Source organism: Lycorma delicatula, chromosome 1 (assembly GCF_047948215.1).
Source record: "Lycorma delicatula isolate Av1 chromosome 1, ASM4794821v1, whole genome shotgun sequence".
Lineage (NCBI taxonomy): Eukaryota > Metazoa > Arthropoda > Insecta > Hemiptera > Fulgoridae > Lycorma > Lycorma delicatula.
The window spans coordinates 396,420,939-396,445,885 of record NC_134455.1 but is presented as its reverse complement, the minus strand read 5'-3'; the positions used below and the strand labels follow the sequence as shown (position 1 = coordinate 396,445,885).

The window sequence follows — 24,947 nt, the reverse complement described above, 5'->3', positions numbered from 1 at the left end:
AGTTTGACTTCCTTAGAAGTTTGTGGATCCTGTTCATCCTATTTTCTTGAATTAAAGATGTTCTGGATTCAAATCTTACTAAGGTTTGTCATTATTCATTATCTATAAATATTACATTCCCATGTGCAACCCTTGTGCAGTTTGCAGTTTGTGATAAAAAAATAGAGTTAAAAATTGTGAAGTTGTTTTATTTATTGCAGGAACTGTTGTTTACAATAGAGATTGATAGTTATCAAGCATATGGATGGTACCTGACCTCTTGTTCAGTTTGCATTTTATACACTGTTTGGATTCACTGAATTAAATTTACAAGGAAAAGTTTATGAGAGAAAGTAAGTTTTGTTATTCTTTAAATTTTTTGTATTTTTCATCTTCTTTCTTTTCTTATCTTTATTTTTTTACTTATTACCCATAAATTTATGACAAGAGTCTGACATTTTTTTCATATGTTATTTTTCATTGTAATACTTATAAAAGAATATGCCAAAGTCATAATAATAAAAGTAAAAATATAAAATAAAATTAAGGAAGCATATAGATTGATTATAATGAATGATTATGATCATTCATAGGTATCCTTTGTAGTTATTTTCATGCAGTAATAATATAAAATCAGTTTAATTATATTAGAAGAAACTAATAATTGTGAAATCAAGTACTCATTTGTAAAAATTCAGACTGTAAATTATGCAGTCTGATAATTTTGTGGCTGTTTTCACTCATACTTTTTGCATTCCACTTCTTAAACAATTTCAGTCATATCTGCTGTTTCTCAATCTGTTTGAGTAAATTAGATGTCATTTTGTTCAAAAGAAAAGGAAACGCAATTTATCTAAATAAAGCATTCGATAAAACTAATATTTACTGAGCTATTAGAAAATTACAAATTGAGGTGAACAGATGTAAAATAAATCAAGAATGGGCATTTATCTACATGAAGTTTTTTATGTCCTAAATCAGTCCCTTAATTTGGCCAACACCTCCTAGATATCCTTTCAGGGGAAAATTGGTAATTTCATGCCCCCTGTCCAATGTGGTCAAAAAATAAGGCCAAAATTGGAGGATATATGTATAAATTTAGACAATTATTTGTGACAAATTTCAACGTTTTAATGAACTGGTTTTAAGATAAGGTGAAAACTGTTAAGGAATAATATTGAATTATTCTCCTACCACTAATTCTGATTGACTTACACTTTTTGGAATTCTAAATAACTGAAGTATTTTCATCATACTAAAGATCAATTTTCTGTGACCACTATTCAAAGATTCAAAGTGATGAAAACAACCATTCCCTCTTTTTTTAACTTTTCCCAAAATTTAATGCCATTTATAAAATCATATTTAACAATTAATATCATATTATTAATCCATCATCATTTTCAAAGAATTTATGTTGGGCTAGTCTGGAGATAATAATCAAAATTCACACATGTAGATGAGAGAAGTCTTGTCCACCTTGTAATGATTCATATAAAGAATAGAATTAAACAAATTTTTTGTTGACAAAATAAATGTAGTGACAGGTTTTGTACCAATGAAAATCCCGATCTTTTAAGTTTTAAGGTCATTATTTTGAAGATACCTTGATTTTGACACACTTGTTTTTTTTTAAGTTGACCCTGATGCTGTCATTGTTGGAGTATTGCTGTTTTCTCATAAAGTTATGAATTAACTGTTGCAGGAATTTTAAAGGAAAGTAAACTTTTTTCCTATTAATATGGAGACAACAATAATTATTTTTTATTCAATTAATAGATGATTTTAAAAAAAATCAAATGTATTATGGTACTTGTTTTTAATTTTTAAAGTTTTTCTGTTGACATTTTTCAGTCATTTTCCAGAATACCATCATTAAAATTTGAAAATAACAAAGTTTTTTTAAAATTTTGTTCCCGGTGTACCTAAGTCTACCTAAGTGTACCTAAGGTCTACATAAGACAATGCAAGATATTCTATATTACTTCCAGATCAAAGATCTCTCTTTTTCTGTTTAGCCTCCGAAACCATTCAATCATTTCAAATTCTGATAGGTTTATTAATGTATGATTTGAAGCTTGTGAGGACATTGTACAGGAATATAAATTCGCGATATTTGAATCCTATCGCAAATTTAATGTTCAGCTGCCAATCAGGAGAGTATTATTACATCTTTCAAAATTTTGTAAGCACTCGTTGAGAAAATTTAATAAAATATCAATAGAAGCTGAAGGAAAACGATAAAGTGTGTTTCAAGCGATGTCAACATTTTCCTGTATCATCGCGTTTATGACTGTCGAATTAGTTCCAAGAATTTCATAGTTTAATCTAATCTATTTATTTTCTACTCGTCTTTATAAAATATACTTTATTATTTTATTTAAATTACCCGGCTTATTATTATTTAGTATCCATTTAAATTACAATCAGAATCGTTATTATCACGTAACCCGGTTTTTGTTAATATTATTATTTGAAACTGGGTTTTACAGTTCAGAATAATGTACGCGAATACATCAAAATTTTTATTTATGGGCGAATTTTCATTTGTACAGAAATAAGAAAATAATTTTGTTGTAATTAATTTTGTAATTACCAGAGGCTAAACAGGAAAAAGAAAGGAAAGGATAGGTGCAGCTTAATCCATGGGTTGGTCTAGTGGTGAACATGTCTTCCCAAATCAGCTGATCTGGAAATCGAGAGTTCCAGTGTTTAAATCCTAGTAAAGCCAGTTACTTTTATACATATTTGAATATTAGATCGTGAATACTGGTGTTCTTTGATGGTTGGGTTTCAATTAACCACATATCTCAGGAATGGTTAAAATTACACTGTACAACACTACACTCATAAATATCATTGAGGAAAAATGGGAAGAGATTGTGAAAAACGTTCAAGAATGACATGGACAAAATGAAGTCTGATTTAGAAATCAGGATAATAAACACTCTATAAACTATGACAAATAACCACTAGTAAAATGAAAATATCCGAGAAATGCTGCTCTTTTGACAGACGATAGAAAAAACATCTGTCTGATGTTTGGGATCGATACAGTGACCCCTAATATAAACAGACGAATGTATCGGATTCGTCACGTTGGTATGCAATGTATTAAGTGAGACAGTTAGGAAAAAACAAGGTTGTATCAGTTGTAACAGTATCTGTGTTACAACTTACTAATAATTGTATCAATGTTGTAACAGGTTGGATCAGTGGGTGGTCTGTAGAGTCATGTTAAGAGTTGAGGAGGAGTGATGCTTCAGATGTTGGGCATCTGGTCCTGTGTATGTCTTCATGGGTGGGCAGCAGGGGCACCCTTGGGTTGCTATCTGCCAGTGACTCGTGGGAAACATTGGATCCTTCGGATTGGAGACTGGTAAATGCTAGATATCCATAATAACAGTGTGGGAACCGTGTTCAGGGAATGTCTGATTTTTAGTTGATATAAGATGAAGTTTTTTTCTTGATTAGATTCCAGCTGTATTGGTCTGATTAGAAAAAAAAAATTAACTCATACAGGCTATTATATATTTTTATGCTTACTTTTTACATGGTCTAACAAACTCTCACTCATATAATATACCTTGTTACAATAATTACATGAAAATGTTTTCTCCTTAGTATGCAAATTTATATGCCTATTTAAGTTACGTTTATCACGAAATGATTTTCCACAATAATTACACTTAAATGATTTCTCATTTGTGTGAATATTAACGTGTCTCACTAAATCACCACTAGAAATAAATGTTTTTTGACAAAAATTACAAACATAGTTTTTTTCTTTAGTGTGAATACTAAGATGTCTTACTAAACTGAAGTTACGGTTAAAAGATTTTTGACAAAATCTACACACAATCTTTGTTTCTAATGTATGACTGTTAAGATGTGCTATCAAGGAACTTCTTTGAATACAAGATTTTTGACAAAAATGGCAAACATGTCTTTTATCACTGGAATGAGTTTTAATATGTAGAATTAAACTATCTCTGTGACCAAATGACTTACGACAAAAACCACATGTGTATTTTTTTTCATCGGCACTAATAATATCTTTAGGAATACGTGTTAACTCACTTTCTCCAGGAAAAGAATTTTGATAAGAATTAAGCAAACTTGTTTCCTGATCATAATGACTGTTTAAATGTTTTATTAAACTATGTTTGTCATCAAAAGGTTCTAAACAAACATTACATACCAAATTCTTCTCATCAGTGTGAGTTTTAAGATGTGATATTAAAGCAACCTTTCGATTAAATGTGTAATGACAAAAATTACAAGAAAATATCTCATTCTGGTCTGTATGAAGTCTGATATGTCGTAATAAAGAACCTTTATTATTGAATGATTTAAGACAAACACTGCACACAAATTTCTTCTCACTGGTGTGAATATTAAGATGTATCGTTAAGGCATCTTTCCGATTAAATGTCTTTGGACAATAACTGCAATCATATAATTTCTCATTGGTATGAATATTTAGATGTTTGATTAAATACTGTTTACTTTTAAAAGACTTTTTACAATAAGAACATGAAAAAAATGTATTAGAATGTGCATTTATATAATGAGTCTTCAAACTACGTTCATGTTTATAGATTTTTTTACAAAGTTCACATTTAAATTTTGTATAACTTTGGTTCTGTTGAGCAAACTCATTTTCACTTGCAATATTCTCACAATAACTTTCATTTAACATTATATCATTACTAAATGTAAGACACTTCATTAGAAAATGGTCTACATTTTCATCGACTGTATCAACATCACACACTGTCTCTACACCAAGATCCTGCAACAGAAAATACAAAGTAATTGATTTTAATTTTATTACAATTTAAAGCCTCAACAACAAGGAAGTAGATCGAATTATAAAATTTGATATCAGATTATTACTAATGCAGAAGATAGTTCTATCAAAAAACTATGCTACTTGTCAATCAGTCTTAAAACTTATTCTATTTTTATCTACATCTTCTCAATCTAGTGGCTACATGCATTTGCTGGCTTATAAATGTAAAAGTACAGCATAACAACTTGTTCTAACATGCAAATGTTACCCGTGTAATTGTCTTTCAAATGCCCTATCATTTTGAAAGACTTCCTTTGGGTATTTAATAGGTGGCTAAGGAAAGAAGCAAACCAGCAGTTTGATGAGCTAAATTTGTTTATATCTGATTACTCATGACCGATTATACATATTTCAGAACAAACAGACCACATTACATTTTTTCGTACATGAATATCTTTCAATACTACCTGCAATTTTAAATTTAATTATTTATTACACAAGGTTTACTCTTCAGGAACAATATGTATTAATTTATTATAGTAACACCTTTGTAAAATTGAGACCAAGGGAAAATGAAAAAAAATTCTGGTTTGGCATGTTTGAACTACGAAGGATTGTTTTGTACACATGTAATTGTAAAATTAGCAATAATCAGTCTCTAAGAAAAATTATCTTTTAAAAAAATTAAATTAATAGTAAAGTAAAATAGTATATTGAAAAAGGAAATAATTAGGGGCCACTGACAACTTTTTTGGTGAGATTTTTCATTTTACTCATTAAGATTCCAGAATTAATAAGATATCTGTAGTAATGGGAAATCAGGTAAAATCTTTTTTTTTTTGCAAACTATCTCAAAAACTACTGATCTACCAAAAAAAAAGTTATACCTTTTTAAAGATTAAAAAATTCTGCACATTTTTTTTTTTTTGTTTTGCCAACAATTGCTTATACATTACTTGTGATAAAAAATAAGTTATCTTTTATCACACTCTTTTTGTATTTTTTGATCTTCCCTCAGTGAAATATTTTGTATATTAATATTTGAAATTAACTTTATTACTACGAAAAAACACTTGAAGCAAAATTCTAGAAAAACTGTTTTTACAGTTTAACTTCTAAATTTATCAGGATATAGAAAAAGTAAACAAGAAATCACTTATTTAAAATGATTTATTTGGAAATAATTCAGTCATGGTGTGATTAAATTACAAAGAATTTGTATATTAATTTTTTTGTTTCAAAGATAGTGAATGGTATTTTCTATTCCATATGCTGGGAGCTTATTTCTACTCAATACTAAAGCAATAAATAACTTAGTTGTTAGCAATATCATGGACTTTCCTTTTTGTCCAAATAGTTTTATATATAAATCTATCATTTTCAGGTAATGATTAAATAACTGTTCATTATATTAAATGAATTATGAAGATTGTTCATGAAGTCTTTCCCTCATTAAATAACAAAATTACTAGAAAAAATATGCAAAACAATTTTTGGAGGTACACACATACAGGATAAAATATAGATAGGTTTGCAATCACCTGGTAGTAACAGGATAATTAACTTGGTATGCCAGGCTCATCATCCTTAAACACATTTCCTTAACCTAAACGAAATCAACATGGAGACTATCAGTCAGTTAAGAGAATGTTGAAGCTGTTTCGAACAATCATCCAAATCCTTATGGTACAAAATTTCAATTAAGTGACTTCATTTATATGAATATAAAGCGGCTATTTCCCAAATGTCCGATAATCTCCTTTTTTATAATGTGTATGGTAATTTTTGCAACTGAGATTTGCATCAATCAGTTAGGACAGTGTTAGAGTATGTTTCTCATATCAACACAGATTTCTAAACAGAGATAAACAAAATTGAAGAAATAATCATTTAGAAGATTAATTTTTTACAAAACTGCTGTATATGAGGTAAAGTAACTGAACATTTTTAATTATGCACCAACAGATATTTATTGAAGTGTGGTTGGCAGCATTGTGTCCTGCTTGTGTAACTGATTTTCAGAAGCAAGGATACAACATAAAATTTTACGTGAAACTGGGGAAAACTTTAACAGAAACATTTCAACTTTTGTAACAAGCTTATGGAGATGATGCTCTGGGTCATACACAATGATACAATGGTTTTCACAATTTAGAAGTGGTCGTCAGTCAATTGAAGAGATCCTCGATCAGGAAGGCCTTTGACTTCAACTGATTACTCCCACGATCAGAAAATCAACAACCTGGTGCATGCAAATCACTGACTGTCAGAGAACTTGCAGAAGAGGTTAGCAACTCAACTGGATCACGCCAAGATATTTTGACTGAAAAATTGAACGTGCATCAAGTTGCAGCAAAGTTTGTTTCTCATTTGATAACCAAACAGCGGAAAGAACATCGAGTGGATGTTTGTTGGTAATTCTTGAACAACACGATGATGATGAAACATTCATGCAAAGGGTCATAAGAAGAAACGAAAGCTGGGTTTACGGCTACATCGAGACAAAAGTTCGATCATCACAATGGAGTGGCAAAGGATCTCCACGCCCCAAGAAAGCACGTCAGTCTTGATCCGATGTCAAAGTGCTTTCTGATTTTAATGGAATTGTGCATTTTGAATTCTTGCCTCAAGGTGAAACAATGAACCATGCATACTATCAAGGTGTTTTACAATGGTTACGTGAAAAAATCTGCAAAAAGAGACCGGATTTGTGGTGAGACAACTCATGGTTCCTTCGCCACGAGAATGCAGTTGCATACTCAACATTGTCAATTTGTCAGTTTTGTACCAAAGATCAGATGACTGTCCTCCCTCAGCCTCCCTACTCACCAGACCTGACTTCTTGCAATTTTTTCTTATTTCCAAAATTAAAGGCAAATTTGTTACACATCTTAAAGGCCATTTCAAATGAAGCTATCCAAGACTGATTCGCAAAGTGGAAACATCACTGGGAAAAGTGTGAGTAGGGGAGGAGAGTACTCTGAAGGGGACAAGGACCAATAATCTGTAAAAATTAATAATAAAGATTAAAAAATTAAAGTTTGGTTATTTTCTGAAGAGACCTCATTCTTAGCAATGTTGTGAGTTTTTCTGTAGCAATTCTGGTAACAAGATTCTTTTATATAATGTCTAACATCATTCAAAAGAAACTGACCCACACTTAGACTTTTACTCACTGATAAAGAGAAGCCACATAAAACTTTACAAATTTTCCTGCATCATGCCACAAGCCACTAATTTCAATGAAAACACTTGTCAGCAAAGAACAAATTATCATTTTTATTTTTCACTTTGTAATTTAAATATTAACAATTAATAAAGTCCAGCAGATTACATTTCTGTATTACCCTATCATTAATTACCACTCTTTACCATAATTTAGAGTTTTCACTATGTTGCAGTTGACAAGTGCAGTATAGTGGTGGGGGCAATGTAACGGTGTCTTGGTCTGTATTTATTCTCAGTAGAGAAATGGCATTCATTTAGTGCAGTTGTGTGCTTTTTACTCCCAAAATGTCAAGTTTTCATAGCAGATCATGTAAAAATTCACCAGATAAATTTTGTTATATATGTGGAAGTTTAATATTAAAGTTAGATCAATAACAACAAAAAAAATAAGAAAAATTATTTTTTATTTGTAATAATAGAATAAAAATAAAAATTGGGCTTCACAGATTTGTTGTGTAAGCTGTAACGTGCCTTTAGCTCAGTGAATGAGACAACAGAAACTCTATGTCATTAGCTGTCCTTAGTGCCACGTGAGCCTTTCAATTATTTTGATGTAACACAAAAGGATTTAAAAAAAAAAACATAAGATTAAATAACTGAATGTGCCACCTACTCTTAGAACATAGTGACTGTGATGATATCAACTGACAAAAATGCATATCTTTCTGAGAACACTTGTTATCCCACTTAGATACCACTTCTCAGATATACAGTGAAGACATCTTATCCATCAAAATGAATTTAATTAAACAATTTGGTGTGCGACTTCAGCTTATCAAAACAGAAGGCTGAAAATTTCTACAAAACAAGTGCTGCTTTTAGTGTTTTATGAAATGGAGGGTTCTTTTTGTGTATGTTTTGATACTGATGAATTAATGACTGAACCATGAAGACCAAAAACTTACAGAATAGCATGTTTTAATTGATTCAACTAAGTATAGCCTACAAGGAGTTTTAATCCACAATAAAAACAAGAAGTCACTTACTAGGTTTTGATGATAGAATGGTCATTCTATGGAATGCAATTTAATATAAGCAGTTTAGGCGATTAGACAGTCATAACTATACAAATGGGCCTTCAACATGGTTTAGAAAATATTGTGGTATTTTATGTTTATAAAATAGTAAAGCAAAATCGCAGTGTTCTTTAAAAAAAACAGATTTTTTTAAACTGATCAAGATGCCCCTCCTGTTCAACCCAAAATTCTTCTTCTTCTAGTTCAAATAAAGCTAAAATTGATGAAAATTATTTTTAAGGCTGTGAATAAAGAAAGTGAAGGCTTTAGATAATTTTTTTTACAGTTAAGCGATGCCGAACTAGGTATATTTAATGGGCCTGAGTGATCTGCCTTATATATTTAAGACTGACTTACCTTGTAAAATCTGCTTTTAAAGGAAAATTAAAAAAACGAACTACAAAGCTTCTCAAGTCACCAAATTGTGGGATGTTGAATGTTGCTAAAAATACATTTTCCAAATCAATTTCTTAATGGAAAATCTTGGCATAATTAGAGATGAACAATAAGAGAGGTTTCATAAGGACATAGAACTATGGAGACCAGATACCAATGGTGCTGGGATCCAGCAATAATTGATGACTCATGCTGGTTTCTATAAAAAAAGACTGGACTCCACATAAATGCAAAAATGAGAAAATATATATTTAAATTAATATGACAGTGTTTAGGGTATGTTAACATTATTTGTAATCTTCATTTTATATAGCCTAACATATGCTTATTTAGTCGAATAAAATATTTCATGATAAAAAAGTGTTTCTTAATCAATTAGTAATATTAATTATTAGGAATAAGTTCAATATTACTTATAACAAAAATTCTGCACGTGTTACAGCTTTTTGAAATTTCTGCTGCAGATCAACTAGAAATAGATATTGCTATAAATAATATATGTTAGAATGGCATAATTTTTGTTTTACATTTTTCTTTATTATTTTTTTTTTTTTTAAATTACAATTAGAAGTAATAATAATACTAATAGTCAAACCTCAATTTTATAAAATTTTTTTATTGCACCATGATATTTTAATAAATCAATGTAAAAATTTACCTCTATTTAACGTATTTATACCTCTATATAATGAAACTGAGACATACTGCGTAGTAACATAATATATAGTAATTTTTATGAATGTTTTTTTAACACTAATAAGGTAAATTGCACCTGTATATAAAAACCAAGTATTTTTGACAACATTAAAAAATTACAGGTTATTTTTAGAACTGATAATGGAAAAATTTCCAAGATTCTTAACCCATTAACAATAAAATTTGAATAAATGATTTTAACACGTGTTATTGTCTGCCTTTACATTAAGTAGCGGAATTTCCTGGAATCCATTAACTAACACAGAGCACTAAAATTACTGTGCAAACTTTTATTCATTTACTTACAGAACGTTGACATAATAAATAGAATTCCTAGAAAACATTTAACACACACACCCTCCATTGTTCAGTGCATACATACAGTTCAACAATAACTTTTCCTGGGATTAATTCAATTGGTTTCTATCTTTGGATTACATTACTCATGTTATACAGTACTGTACTGCACTGTTTCTTAAGAGTGCCATACGCAATGTCAAAACGGAAGTGCCTTAGTGTTTCAGAAAAAATTACTGTTATACATGAAGTTGACAAAGGTGTTAAAAAAAAAATATTGTGCAAAAATTTGGAATCCCACTAAGTTCATTGTTAACAATTTCAATAAATGGGTCGTGATACTGTACTACAAGAACTAGACAAGAATAAAGAAAATATAGAGAAAATTAAAAAGTAGCACATATGGTGATATCAACAAAGCCATTTTAAAATTGATGACAGTGATGTGCAAAATAAAGCTTTCATTATCTGGGACATTAATTAAAGTAAAAGCCCTGAAATTTGGAGCTGCATTAAGATAAAAAGATTTCCAGGCACCAATGGGTGGTTAGAGAAATTTAAGAAAGTCATTGTATTAGTCATACAGTAATAATTTCTGGAGAAAGTACAAGTGCCACCATAAGTGACTGTGAAACTTGGAAGCATACTGTGTAGAAACCGATTTTAGAAGAATATCTGCAAAAAGACATTTTCATCATAGACGAAACGGATCTATTTTGTTTACCCAACAAAACATTAACTTTTAAAAATTATCCATGCTTTTTTTTGGTAAACAGAGTACGCTAAAAATTACGGTGTTATTGGCTGCATCAATGCTAGGGACTGAAAAACTTAAATATTGGTAATGAGCAAAAGTAAAACTCTGCATTGTTTTTGAGGAGTTAAATCTCTATAGGTAGGCTACATATTTAACAAAAAGGTGTGGATGACTATGAACATTTTTACAGACTGGGTAAAAAAGCTGAACAAAGAGATTACCAGACAAAAAAAAAATTATACTTTTTACTGATAATTGTATGGCACATCCTCCAAAAGTCGTATATTGTCAATTATACAACCTACGGATCAGAGGGTAACAAAAATCTTAAATTGCACTACCTCTATTTAATGGGATTCTCAATTTTGTTATATAGTGCTTTGACAGTATAATATTTTTTTTTAATGAGGCTTTATTGGGAAAGAGTAAATTCATTCAAAAACTACTGACAAGAACACATAAACACAAAGTATACAGAGAAAAGAAGGTTTACCATAATATTAATTTAACCATCTTTCAAAATTACTAAGAGTAAAATAATTATTTAATAGTATTATAAAAAGTTACTTCAATAAAATGAATTAATAACACTAAAAAAAAAAAGTTTTTGGAGTTCAGTAGCATTTAAGCTTGTTTTTTCATAAACAATCACATGAGAATCCAGTATAAAACTAAAAATCTTATAAACTAAAAACCAAGTAGTACAATTTCCAGTATGTATTCAAAATGATAAAACAACTAAAAATATCTTACCAATTCTTCATGTTTAACTGACAATTTTCCATTACAGTCAGGATCTGACTTAATATCACCAATTTCTATACGCAGCGGGTCTTCTTCCGTAAGAAAAGATGACTGTGAGTTATCATCAATTTCCTGTAAAAGTGAATAAATATGGTAAAACAAAAATAATTTGATTTAGTTCAAGTAAATAAACAAGATACAATATTTTTATAAACGTATACACATCTACAAATCTTTAAATGTGCATATATAAAATAGCCATTCATTAATAGTTTAAAAAAACCAAACAAAGTTTATAAGTAGTTGAATGTTGTTTTCTATTAGCTACTTACTTTAAAAGTAGAAATCTCAATAATTTAAAGTATTACTTTTTATCTTTTACAGCATTTTATTTAAGCCAGGTATATATTTTTAATTTAATTTCTAGCAATGTGTTAGAAATCAGCAAGACACTTTTCTTTCAAGTCCCTATTCATTTGAAAGAAAAAATAAAATCACATAGAGCTAAATCAGGTGACTAAAGGAGGGGCAAGGGAATCATGTGTTTTTTTTAAAATTAAAAATTAGTGTAATGAGAGAGCTGTGTGAGCAGATTATTGTCACGGTGAAAAGACCAGTCACCACCCACCTGCCACAAACTGGACATTTTTGCCACAAATTGTTGGGCAATCTTCTCAGAATCTCCAAATAGAAACCCCGGCTAAAAGTCCAACCTGGTAAAATGAATTCCAAATGCACCACCCCTCTCACATTGAAAGAAACAAATGACTGCTGCCTTGAAGTTTGACTTCACTTGATGAGCTTTTGGGCAAGGTGACACTGCAGCCTTCCACTGTCTTCACTGCTGTTTGGTTTTTAACCATAAAATCATGATGAATCACCAGTAATGATCTTGGAAAAGAAGCACAATTGCATGAATTTTTTTGACATTTTCATCCTTTTGGCAAGTTGAAGAATATTCAGAATGAAATTAGAATCAGTTGACATTTCACTTTTTTTGAAAGTGAGAACCATTCATACACTTGACAGTTAGTTCTCTAGCAGAACTGCATATTACAGATATCATTTTAATTTTGTAATGCTTCTAACTGTGTGTGTGTGTGTGTGTAATATATATATATATATATATATATATATATATATATACAAATTATAATGTACAAAGTTAAAATATGCAGAATTTTTTTTATTTCTGTATAATTTTTTTGTTGTTGTGTTGGTACACTTATCCCTACTGTGTGTTTACATTGGTAGCCATATTGGATTTTTAGTTTATTATTGGCTGTTGATAACATTACATGTGTTGACATGTTACAAAACAAAGGTGATATGTCGGTGCCAAAGGTAAAAAGGTGTTATATGTTAGCTATTTTTAACTCATGGAAAAAATGGAACAAAGAATTTGCATTAAATTTTGATTTAAGAATGGAATAAAGTGCAGCAGTGCACTGGAAATGTTGAATGTTACTTTTGGCGATTCTTCTATGAATAAAACAAACGTTTATGAGTAGTAAAAATGTTTCCAAGAGGGCCATGAAGATGAAGATGACGAGCACTCTGTACATCCCAGCACATCAACAACCGATGATAATGTTGAAAAAGTAAAAAAAAATTATTATGGACAATAGCCAAATCATTATCAGGAGGTTGCAGATGACGTTGGCATATCATTTGGCTCATTCAAAGAAATTTTTTCGGATGTTTTGGGCATGAAACATGTGGCTGCAAAATTTGTTCCAAAATTATTGAATTTTGAACAAAAGTAATGGTGAATGAACATTGCTTAGGAATGAAGTGAAAGACAATCCAGAACTGCCCAAAAGGGTCATAACTGGTGATGAAACATGTATGCGTATGGGCATGATGTCAAAACTTACGCCCAATTGTTCTAATGGAAGCTTCCTGAAGAGCCAAGACTGAAAAAAGCTTGTCAAGTTAGATCGAATGTGAAGGTTCTGATTACTGTGTTCTTTGAATTCAACGGCTAAGTGAAGTTGTACGCTGTTTGAATGAAGGAATCCGAAGAAAACACCCAGATTTGTGGTGAAACAATTCATGGTAACTGCACCACGATAATGCACCAGTCCACATACTTCACTGCTCGTTCATGAACTTTTGGCCAAAAACAATACTGTTGTGATGCCTCAACCTCTATATTCACTTGACATGGCTCCCTGTGACTTCACCCTATTCATCAAGCTGAAAAGAACCATGATAGGATGAAGTTTTACCAACACTGAAGAGATAAAGACAAAATAGCTGAGGAGCTTAAACGTTGTACTGAAAATTGCATTCCAGATTTGCTTCGAAAATTGTAAAAAGCGCTTGTACAAATATATTATATCTGAAAGGGAGTACTTTGAAGAAAACAAAATCCATATTGATGAATAAATAAAGGGTTTTTGAGAAAAACTAAAATTCTGTGTATTTTTATATTAATTGTAATTAATTATATTTTATATATATATTGAATAAATAATTGTACAGAAATTTTGCAATTAAATCTAATATAAACAAACGAAGCCACTGTAGTGTATACTCACAATAAAATTAAATGTTTATTTTTAAAATCCGTTGTCCTTTTCTATTGGAAAAAGTATTTTTACATTATTATTTTTTTACATTATTAATGATTTTTCAATAAAAGTTTTTATATTTATATTACAAAATAATTGGTTATAGAAAAAAATATTATGATTAGAATACTGTATTTTTTACCCATTTGACCAAAAAAACATTTATCATTTTGGTCTTTTCTATTATAAACCTCTACAGAGAGAATTGTGGGAGTATCCCCCACCCCTTGTTACAAAAACTTTTTTTAAAATAGATCATGTTATAATATTTTACTTACATTCTCAAATAAAACATCATCTTCCATTTTAATGTTGTTTGATGATAAACAATCTATTTCATTTTCTCCAATATCAAACTCTTCTTCTTTATCAGCAATTTCTACTTTCAGATACTTGCATGGAAGTGTCTCATCTGCAATTAAGACATCATCTGTTGCACTCATTTTCTGTAATGGTTAACAAAATTAAAAAAATATTTTGAAAATAATGAAAAATTTACTACTATTAAAAGTAATTTTTAAGACCCCAGCCTGTGTTAAATTGTCCACCTCAGCATTTATGAACATAGTTCAACCAATAATATGATAACAGGTTAAATGATTTGAGGCAGTAGTCTAACTTGTCCTTCTATAATACTATACAAGAGAAATTTCTGTTAATGTTCTAACTTTACATGAAAGATAAGATAAATTTGTTACACTCTTAGTGTTTTGTAAATTGTATTATGTAATAGCCAATTGAATTTGTATAAAATGTGCAACTAAAGATATAATTTTTAAATATGTTGTCTAGAGTATTGCAATTAATAATCATCAATACAAATCACCTGTGCATACTACAAAATGGCATGCTAAATATAATCTTACCAATACATAAAATCTTTGAATCCACGGATTCATTATTTGTTATAAAATAATATATCAGGTAATGCATTAGCTTCATTACTTGTTAGAACAGGTTCTATCATGCTCAATTATAAGTTTACTATATGATCAATGAATTAAATATTAATTATTATTAAGCTATTAAAGAGGTGTTGCAATTTAAAAGAGTTATCATATTCAAATTATCTGCTCATTCATAAAAATGTGGTTATGTTTGCATTTATAAAATGCTTTTCTTAATATTTAGTCTAAATAAAAAATTTATAATATTTCTAGGTTAGTGTAATATTTGCTATTGTTAAACTTAAAATTTGAAAAATTCTTTCATTTATGATTAGGCTCTTAAATGACGAACTGTTTGTTTGACATATATAAATGATATAATTCTATTGTCAGCTGATTTTAATTTAACTGTAAGCTGTAAATTAACCTACACACATGTAGACTATTTTTGTATGTTACATCAAGGGGAATAAATAACTGGTTCCTACTAACAATATAAACTGTGTCCTTCATGAACTGATTTTTTTGACAACTACTTGGAAATTAAAGTGTGTGAAGTAAGAATAAACTGCTAATGGGTGGAGTTACACTTAAAAGATCAATTATAATAGATTACTCAAGTCAAATGACGTTAGGTGTAATTCAAATCTCCTTTTCCCATAAAATCAAATGTTTAGTCTTAATGATACAAACTAACTAAAACATCTCAACTGCATGAAATTAAAAAAAAATAAACAATTTCAAAATTTTGCTACGAATTACTTTTGTAATATTATCATGTTTTTACATTTCTTTAACATTTTTTTTTTTAATACAAAACAAGAATATTTTATTTAAAAATAAATAGATACTTTTTTAACTGTTTTTTTCCTACGTTTTCTCTATAAGTATAAAAAAAAAACAATAATTTATAATATACAAAATTATTATTTATTTCGCTTTGATATTTAATCACGTTAGTTTTTAATTTCAAATTTGAATCAAAAATATTTTATACAAATTTTTTCATTCTTCTTGTATTTTAGGAATCTGTGAAATATCAGATAAGTAAACATTGATCTATTTTGAAAACACTTTCTTATAAATAACATTAACTTTGGCAATTTTTAAGCGCTTTTTTCCTAATAATGTAGTGTGTGACTTTTTTCATTGTAAATTTCTTGAAAGTAATCTTTCAAGGTTTAAGATGAAAACAAATTTAAGTTGCCATATTAGTAATAACAGTTAAGATCTTGATAGTTTTCTCTTCTTATTGATTTATTTATTTCAGATTTTATTACATTTTAAAAATTAATAAGATAAAGGAATAAAGAAAATCAATAATCTTTTGAATAAAATTATGTAGGCTTAATCTTTTAAAAGAAATAAATTTGTTTGAATGGGGATTAAATATAAATAATACTTTTTCAGTTGTTACTATTATTCTTTTAATCTATACAAAGATTGTTAAAAATATAAGATAAATAAATGATATTTTTATTTTTAATAGAATATGTAATTGACTGTTTTGTTCGGATTTGTCAAGATCGTCTTTTTTTTAAATTAAATAATTTAAAAAAATCTTTCTTTTAAGAATATTTTAAGCATACAATCTAAAATTTCCTTCCCTATGGATTGGGAGCCTACCTGTGGACAAGAGGATGCAACCCTAGGCTGTGGATCAGTATGATGGTTATCTGTGAATAAGGGGTGACCCAAATAAGGATCGGTGATCTTCAGACATGATGGGGTACTTGGTGGCATTTGTGCCACTATAAAATACCACAAAGCTGATAAAAGATCATGATGGGGGTGAGTGTGAGCCGCCCCTAGAACAAAGTCTCATGGCTGGTGGTGGCCTCTTTTTGCTAACAGTAGCTCATAACTGCCCTTAACATCATGTAGCGGGACAAGCTGGATGTTGAACGTTGTTCTCAATGCAGACTGCCTTAAAATTTCATGTGGCGTGCTAGGATGTACCCTGTACGTGACTTACACCATCTTCGCCTGAACGATGCAAACAGTGGGCAAGAGGTACCTGAACAAGGGCAGGCCAGGCTAAATAAACAAGTCCCCTGAATTTGCCTAGCCAGTATCAATACTGGTATGCTAATTGGTTGCAGCTGTGAACTTGCAGACGTCTTAAAACAATGGTGTGTTGACAAAGGCGCTTGTATAAAAGACATTCTGACCCCCTCCCCACAATAGGGAAAGACACCCTCTCTGCCGCCCCCTCTGTTCTTAGCCCTTATGGACTTTAGCAGAGGTCATCTACAAAACCTCAGCTTTTGACATATTTCAGTCTGCCTCGGCCACGATGCCATCAATGTAAATGCAATGAGTGATATTCCCTTTGGTGTACTACTATTTAATGAGCTCAAAACAAAACACATCTTACCGAGTCTTACGTAAGACTGAAAGGACTTAATTAAACAAAGGAACTGAACTACCTATCCATAGAAAGTAAGAGTGAGTTATACATACAACACGAAACAAAAATATTACATGGAACAATAACATTGAAACAAAACAAAGGAAAACACAAAATTATAAGACAAAACAGTAACAAAAACATAATACTAGAGAAATTCAAGCAGGGCTCTAGATCCCCACAGCAATCAGCAGCATTTAATAAGTACACTATAAAACTCTCCATTATTGCCCATTCAGCCTGGCTCCTCCAGTTTACACAAAGATCCAATGTCGACCTGATAAGAACAAGCAGACAGGTGGTCTCCGTGTGCATTAACTCATACTTTGAGCATTCATAAAGAACATGGTAAGTGTCATCAAACGGCTGAAAAGAAATTATGTTATATATTTATTACGGTGTACCAAAGAGGCGTTCTGCAAACCAACAACATTTGGAAAGAGATCATACGTAAACACCCACCCTCTGTCTCATCCCATCTGGCCTGCCATAAGGAATTATAATGTTGTTCAATTTCTCAAACTGCATCTGAAGTCAACTCACTGGACTTCTTAGCAAGGTATCGCTGCTGCTTCTCAGACGCAATCAAGTCTATCAGTTTCACACCTGCAATCACCAAGATTGCCTCTCAGGAAGTAGTACCGTAACCACCAATTACCATTAACGATATTGCCTTAATAATATGACCTGAGCTTTAATATTTTAGCCTGTCCACCCAAACTAACGCTGCATATAGCATAATAGCCTCGCACATGCTTTATACAGTATGCTCACGGTCTTAGAATTAAGACCCCAATCAGGATTAACCGCACATTGAATACCAAAGAAGGTACTACAGGTCTTCTCTGTGACATACTGAAGGTGCTTCTTAAATGGCAGTTTCTCATCAAGAAATATCCTGAGGTACTTTTGAACCGGAACATATTTTATATGCTGGCCTGCCATTGAAACATGGACTTGCCAACTCACTGCAAAACAGCCTTTGAGAAGCATCATCATGGTCTTTTCTGGGCTAAACATCATCTTTGAGTTGATGCTACAGCTTGAGTGGATTAGAGTTCAACCTCCCTCCGTGAACATCCTTTGACCAGCAGGAGCCCACCGCCACAGCATAAGCCTGGATGCTACAACTGCTGGGCAACCTCAGCCGCAGGAGAGAATCAAACTCCACCACTCACAATAAAGACTCTGATCCAAAACTCGAAGCCTGGCTGAAAGAAACTCCACAAATTTTTTCCAGTCTGCATGCCTGTGCAGGAAACGATCCTGCTGTACCAGAATGCTACAATCTCATAGAATTATAATCCGGATTAGCAATCTCATAGGCAATCAATCGTTGATCACTTGAACAATCATCAACACCTTCACATTACAAACATTGGCAGGGATAAACTTACCAATGGTAACATCGATGTTTGTTCCACCAAACAATTGACGCTCATCTACCATACCTACATAGATGGGTAACTCACAAGGTATGTTATATACCTGTAGATCATACTGAGCTAAAAAGCCCTCTATTAATTCATGGCCATCAGTGAAATCGTTATGCCACAAAAGTGACTTAGCATTCACATCCACACCAATAAGGATTCGACCAGTGCCAGATAATTGTAGGATTTTATCCCAGACCTCAAGATTATGATCAGCAGGATCTCTATGCTGAAAATATAAACACTCAAGACTTGAATACAGCCTCATCCATCAAAATATTTTATTTTATAATGAGAGCCATTAATTCTTCTTCAGAAAGTCGTCGATCTACGTTGCAGACAGTCACTTTATAACACCCCTTTAGAGTTGACTTTCAAGTCAGATTTTTTGATTTGAAAGGAGTCACAGATGACCTTCACAGTTTCTTTGTCGTCAGCAATGATGACTAACTCCTTCTTTGTCTCTATTATTACCAATTCTCAGGTCCTGCCTCTTTTGTCGAAGGATGACCTGAAACTCGCCTATCTCCTTAGTTGTTTTAGTAGTTGCCCCCTCCCTTAGGTTGAAGAACACAACCTCTAGCTGCTTACGGGACAGACTAGCCTTCCGTCTGTCTTTCAGCACCTTTGCGTACTGTTTATGCTGAGGCAATCCCTGCTGTGGAACCAAGGGAGGGGAGGAAACTTTCTCCTGCACCTCTCTCACCTCAGGCTTAGTAGCCACAATTTTTCATATCCTTGAGCAGGAACCTCAACAATGGGTTTGAGTTGACTGACTTGAAAAAGAATCTTACCCTGCACATTAGCTTAGTACTTCTTGGGTTTTTCAAAAATTGAATTCAAACGCCTGTACTAATGGGACTGAACTTCCAGCCCTCCCATTACCTTTAGAAAACTACCCAATCATTAACAATTTTTACTCTTTCCAGCCCATAAAGAACTAGAAACACTTGCTTGTTACTTCTCATCCCCAGAGGATGAAGAGTATCGAGAGTAACCTCAATCTCCTTGTGAGGTTTAGCCCTCTTGGACTTACCCATTTTCCCTTAGTTTTAGACATTTTCGAAATCACAAACACAACAAAAAAACTCCTAAACACAAAAAGCACACTGATGTTATAAATAAACAACAGGCAATGGTGAAACACCTTAAAAAACAAGTAAACAAAGATGACAACCAATAAGAAACAACATAAACAAAATGGTTGCCAATAAACAATAACTTTTAATAAATACCAAAATAAATATTATAATAAACATAATGATTTAAACGATTTAAATCAACTAAATATTTATAATTTTAATATATCTAAATATTAAACCGTCCATGTCAGTCCCAGTCACAAAAAGTCCAAACAAACTATTACTTATACAAGTGGCCTAATAAAGGGTACCTTCACAACCAAAAATTGAGAAATTATATATCAATATATATATATACTAATCACTTAAAAAAACTATACAAAACCAAAATCCAATCCCTTACTAATGAATCCTGTTAAGAAACTTTTTAAAAACAAACAAAAAACTGAATAATAAATAAATTTTTCAGCACCTAACAACCTCAACCACCCTAGTTCACATTGCATGTTGAACTCTGCATACAGGACAAAGTAGACTGGGGCCAAAGCATGTGCCATATGCAAGGGTTATAAACTCTACTACTACAGACAAAGAGCACAATAAATGGCATGGCCATCAGCTACGTGACGAAGTCATAGAAGTTGCATGCATTTTGGACTGCTTGATCTCTCAAAATCAGCACACACACAAATAAACCAACAGATCCATAATGATCAATGAACAGCTGCTTAACAAATTCAAGTATCTGGGGTCACAAATCATGCATTGCAGGTCACGTGGATGAGAGTAAACGTAGCATGGATGAAGCGACACCCGGTCACCGGCATTCTTTGTGCCTTGAATTCTAGAATTCTTGAAATTAAAAGTTTGTGAGAGTAAGACTGGTAATGCTGTATAGAGCTGAGTGCTGACCTATGACAAAAATACATGAACAAGGCACACCATGGAAATGCACATGCTGTGGTGGTCACTTGACCACACGATTTGACCGCATCACAAACCCGAATGTACAATAAAGGCAACTGGTGTTGCACCAATACCCGAGAAAATGAGAGAAGCGTGAATGCGACAGTTTGGCTATGCTTTGCGCAGTGACAACCAATCAGTGGCTAAAACTACATTCCATCTGGAGTCAGGACAACCTAAAAGGCTGATTAGATGTCAATGTCCAGCCAGAGAACATGGCAAACCAAACAAAATGACAGGCGCATTACATATCAGCAGACTCCACCTCTAGGCAGGAACTATGATAAGAAAAGGAAGAAAAATCTAAAACTGAATAAGTTGTTTAAACTTATTCAGTTTTAGATTCTTCAGTTATTCTTCATTATTCAGTTTTAGAATCTCTGATAAATTCACGCTACTGGATTTTCAAATCTTGAATACGGGCATGTTTTTATGGCTACATCTCATACAGAGATCTATTTATTTATTTCCAGTGAATAATCTAATTACTTGTCATTAAATATTATTAATGTTGCAGGCAACACAATGAAAGCTAACTAAACAAACATTTCTACATTCATTAGTAATGTTTTTTACTAATGTTATTAAATGAACATTTAAAAAATACAGTAAAAATAAATATTTAAACTCTTAAAATCTAAATATATATACATATATATAAAAGGGAAAAGAAAAATTTACTAACCCTTAATTTAATTCCAAAATTATTATTTTTACTTAATGTACTTCAGAAATTACTTCAATTTTCTTGGATACATGTTGAACATTATACATATCTTGGTTAAAAACAATCTTGCCTGATGACAAGTTCACTGATTGTGCATAGACCACCACTGTATGCCTTTAGATCTTTTCTATTACATAGAAAGGCACTGTAATAGTGTTTGGGATACAGATATGATTATCAGTATCAATTATCTAATGGTCATTAACAAAGATGGACCGCTGAATGTGAAAATAGGAGGAGAAAAGATTATGGAGGTAGAAGAATTTTGTTATTTGGGAAGTAAAATTACTAAAGATGGACGAAGCAGGAGCGATATAAAATGCCGAATAGCACAAGCTAAACGAGCCTTCAGTAAGAAATATAATTTGTTTACATCAAAAATGAATTTAAATGTCAGGAAAAGATTTTTGAAAGTGTATGTTTGGAGTGTCGCTTTATATGGAAGTGAAACTTGGACAATCGGAGTATCTGAGAAGAAAAGATTAGAAGCTTTTGAAATGTGGTGCTATAGGAGAATGTTAAAAATCAGATGGGTGGATAAAGTGACAAATGAAGAGGTATTGCGGCAAATAGGTGAAGAAAGTAGCATTTGGAAAAATATAGTTAAAAGAAGAGACAGACTTATAGGCCACGTACTAAGGCATCCTGGAATAGTCGCTTTAATATTGGAAGGACAGGTAGAAGGGAAAAATTGTGTAGGCAGGCCACGTTTGGAGTATGTAAAACAAATTGTTGGGGATGTAGGATGTAGAGGGTATACTGAAATGAAACGACTAGCACTAGATAGGGAATCTTGGAGAGCTGCATCAAACCAGTCAAATGACTGAAGACAAAAAAAAAAAAATGGTCATTAGTGACCATTATCTGAGATAATGGTCACACAAATATCTGCAGTAGGAGTGAGTACTGCAGATACATCACCACAGGATGAATTTCAAATATTTTGTAAATACGTGAACACAGAAAATTACCTGAAGTGTGCAATGAAATTGGGAGTGGCAAAACAAAAATTACTGTGGCCTTACAATGTGCAGAAATGGAGCACATAAAAATACATAGTGTAACTGTATTTCCACATAGATTTGAAACCTCACCTGATTCATCAACTCCATAATCATTATCATAATCTCACAGCAAATCTATAAACTTGAAATTTCTAATGTTGATTTAGACACCAATACATCAGGAAAAACTTACAACGTAACAAATTATTTTTCTTGTTACAATCACAACAATTAAGATAAAGTAAAACTATAATAATTAATTGAATATAGGAAAATTTTTAAATTCTCTTAAAAATAATTACTTAAAATTTTTTTTCTTACATTCACTTCTTTTAAGACAGACTTCACTAAAGCCTCATAAACAATAATAACGTAGCACGTTGAACTTTGGGAAATTCTAAGCAGATTCATCAAAAATGTAAAATAATCACAATCTGTAAAAACCAGTGTTATTGCTAGTTAGTCAGCTGATTAAGTAACTTCTCATAATCTTGTATTTTATTATTAATGGGCCAACCTACAGCCATTAAAATTTCCAGTAGTTTTTAAACGCTGAAGCATCTCCTACAGTTAATACAATAACTAACATTGTTGTACACGAACTACACATGTCTTTTTATTAAATATTCTCACTGCCACCACTTTTAAGTTCTTTTTTGTGATTTAATTAACAACAGTAAACAAGCCAACAAAAATAAAAGCCTCTTACAACTAGCTACAGTCTATGCAGAATGCAAAGTGTAGTAATTTTTCTAGTTACAATAAAACTAAGATTTTTATCATTAAAAACCAAAATTTTGATGATATAAGCCAAAATCAATTTAATTAAATCAAAAGCATACTTTTCTCAAATAGTTGCATTTAACAGTTTAAATCACCATCAATTTTATGTTTGTAAATGATTAAGATATTTTATAAAGTTAACTTCACATAAATTTTATGTGATCTCTATATGTATCTTGTATGAACAGTAACCTAGTGGAAAGGGGAAGAATTTGATATCAGTAATAAAAACTAGATTACTTACATTATTATACTACTAATCAGTTATCATTCTTTCAAGAGCCTTAGGAATTGAAAATGAATTAGGATAATTCAGAGTAATAGTACTAGCATGCCCTATTAATTTCAACACCTTCCTCATTTAATGTAACATATTTTTGGTATAATATTAAATGTTATATAGTAAAGAATATTTTCAAACAGTCAGTTTTGAACAACCAACGTCGATAGTTTTTAATTAAATTAACATTAACTTAAGGGCGTATGCATAACAAACAATTCAATAGTTGATAAAGTATTTTTTTCTTTCACTTAACAAATGCCGAGAAGCTGGAGCAGGAATTAATATATACTAATACAAGAACTGTAATAAACAACAATAAGATGGCTAGTCATTAAAATAAACCCTCTCGTAAATTAAACAGCTATACCCAAATTGTGTTAAAAATTATATTTACTAACAAAATATAATTAACGAAGCCCTCCAAAATTTATCTATCTGTTTGAGTGGAAGCAAATACTTAAAACGATAATGTTTATTATTTAATAAATAAATAATAAAAATATGTACAATAAAAATTGATACAGGAGAAATAAACTTTATATTAGTAAGAGTTTTACACATTAACGTAAACACTCACACCAGCCAACGTTAATGGGGCCAACCTAACAAGTCAACATAATATAATAATTCAGACTTGTTAAAATTTATGTAATTAGCTTTACGACATTTTAAATTATTATAAAATACAACAGATTATAATTTTTTCAGTTTGTGCAAGTACAGTGAAAAATTTATTTGATATTCTGAAAGAGAATCGAGAATTATAATGTTGATAAGGAGTATATTAATGGCAAAAAAACATAAATTCAGTCATGTGTATTATAAGATTCTTATAACTTTTTATTACAAGTAGTATCTTAACCTAAAGATAATTTCTTAAGAACAAAT

General features: G+C 31.1%; 2 protein-coding genes across 8 annotated transcripts in view; both read right to left on the bottom strand.

Annotated features, from left to right (window-relative positions):
- The window catches only part of LOC142317382 (methyl farnesoate epoxidase-like), an 87,392-nt gene that overhangs the window by 29,109 nt on the left and 33,336 nt on the right, over positions 1-24,947 (bottom strand). The window lies entirely within an intron of this gene.
- Positions 3,489-24,646, bottom strand: LOC142317380 (uncharacterized). 7 transcript variants are annotated; one of them, XM_075353888.1, is made up of 4 exons: positions 24,567-24,646; positions 14,763-14,930; positions 11,918-12,040; positions 3,489-4,774 (listed from the first exon to the last, which is right to left on the bottom strand). In XM_075353888.1, the coding sequence occupies exons 1-4, from the start codon at positions 24,618-24,620 to the stop codon at positions 3,506-3,508; spliced, it is 1,614 nt and encodes a 537-aa protein (XP_075210003.1). In that variant the 5' UTR covers positions 24,621-24,646; the 3' UTR covers positions 3,489-3,505. The 7 variants fall into 7 exon arrangements, with proteins under 7 accessions (XP_075210003.1, XP_075210005.1, XP_075210004.1 ...); XM_075353890.1 differs by having other exon boundaries at positions 24,458-24,574; XM_075353889.1 differs by lacking the exon at positions 24,567-24,646 and adding an exon at positions 24,021-24,449.

Bases quoted from the DNA above. Each gene is read 5' to 3' on its own strand.
- LOC142317380 (XM_075353887.1), bottom strand. From the start codon at position 23,404: ATGAATCTGCTTAGAATTTCCCAAAGTTCAACGTGCTACGTTATTATT. The intron at 12,041-14,762 runs GTAAGTAAAATA...TCACTTTTACAG, and splicing joins ATGATGTTTTATTTGAGAAT to GAAATTGATGATAACTCACA. The intron at 4,775-11,917 runs GTAAGATATTTT...TTTCTGTTGCAG, and splicing joins CAGTTAAACATGAAGAATTG to GATCTTGGTGTAGAGACAGT.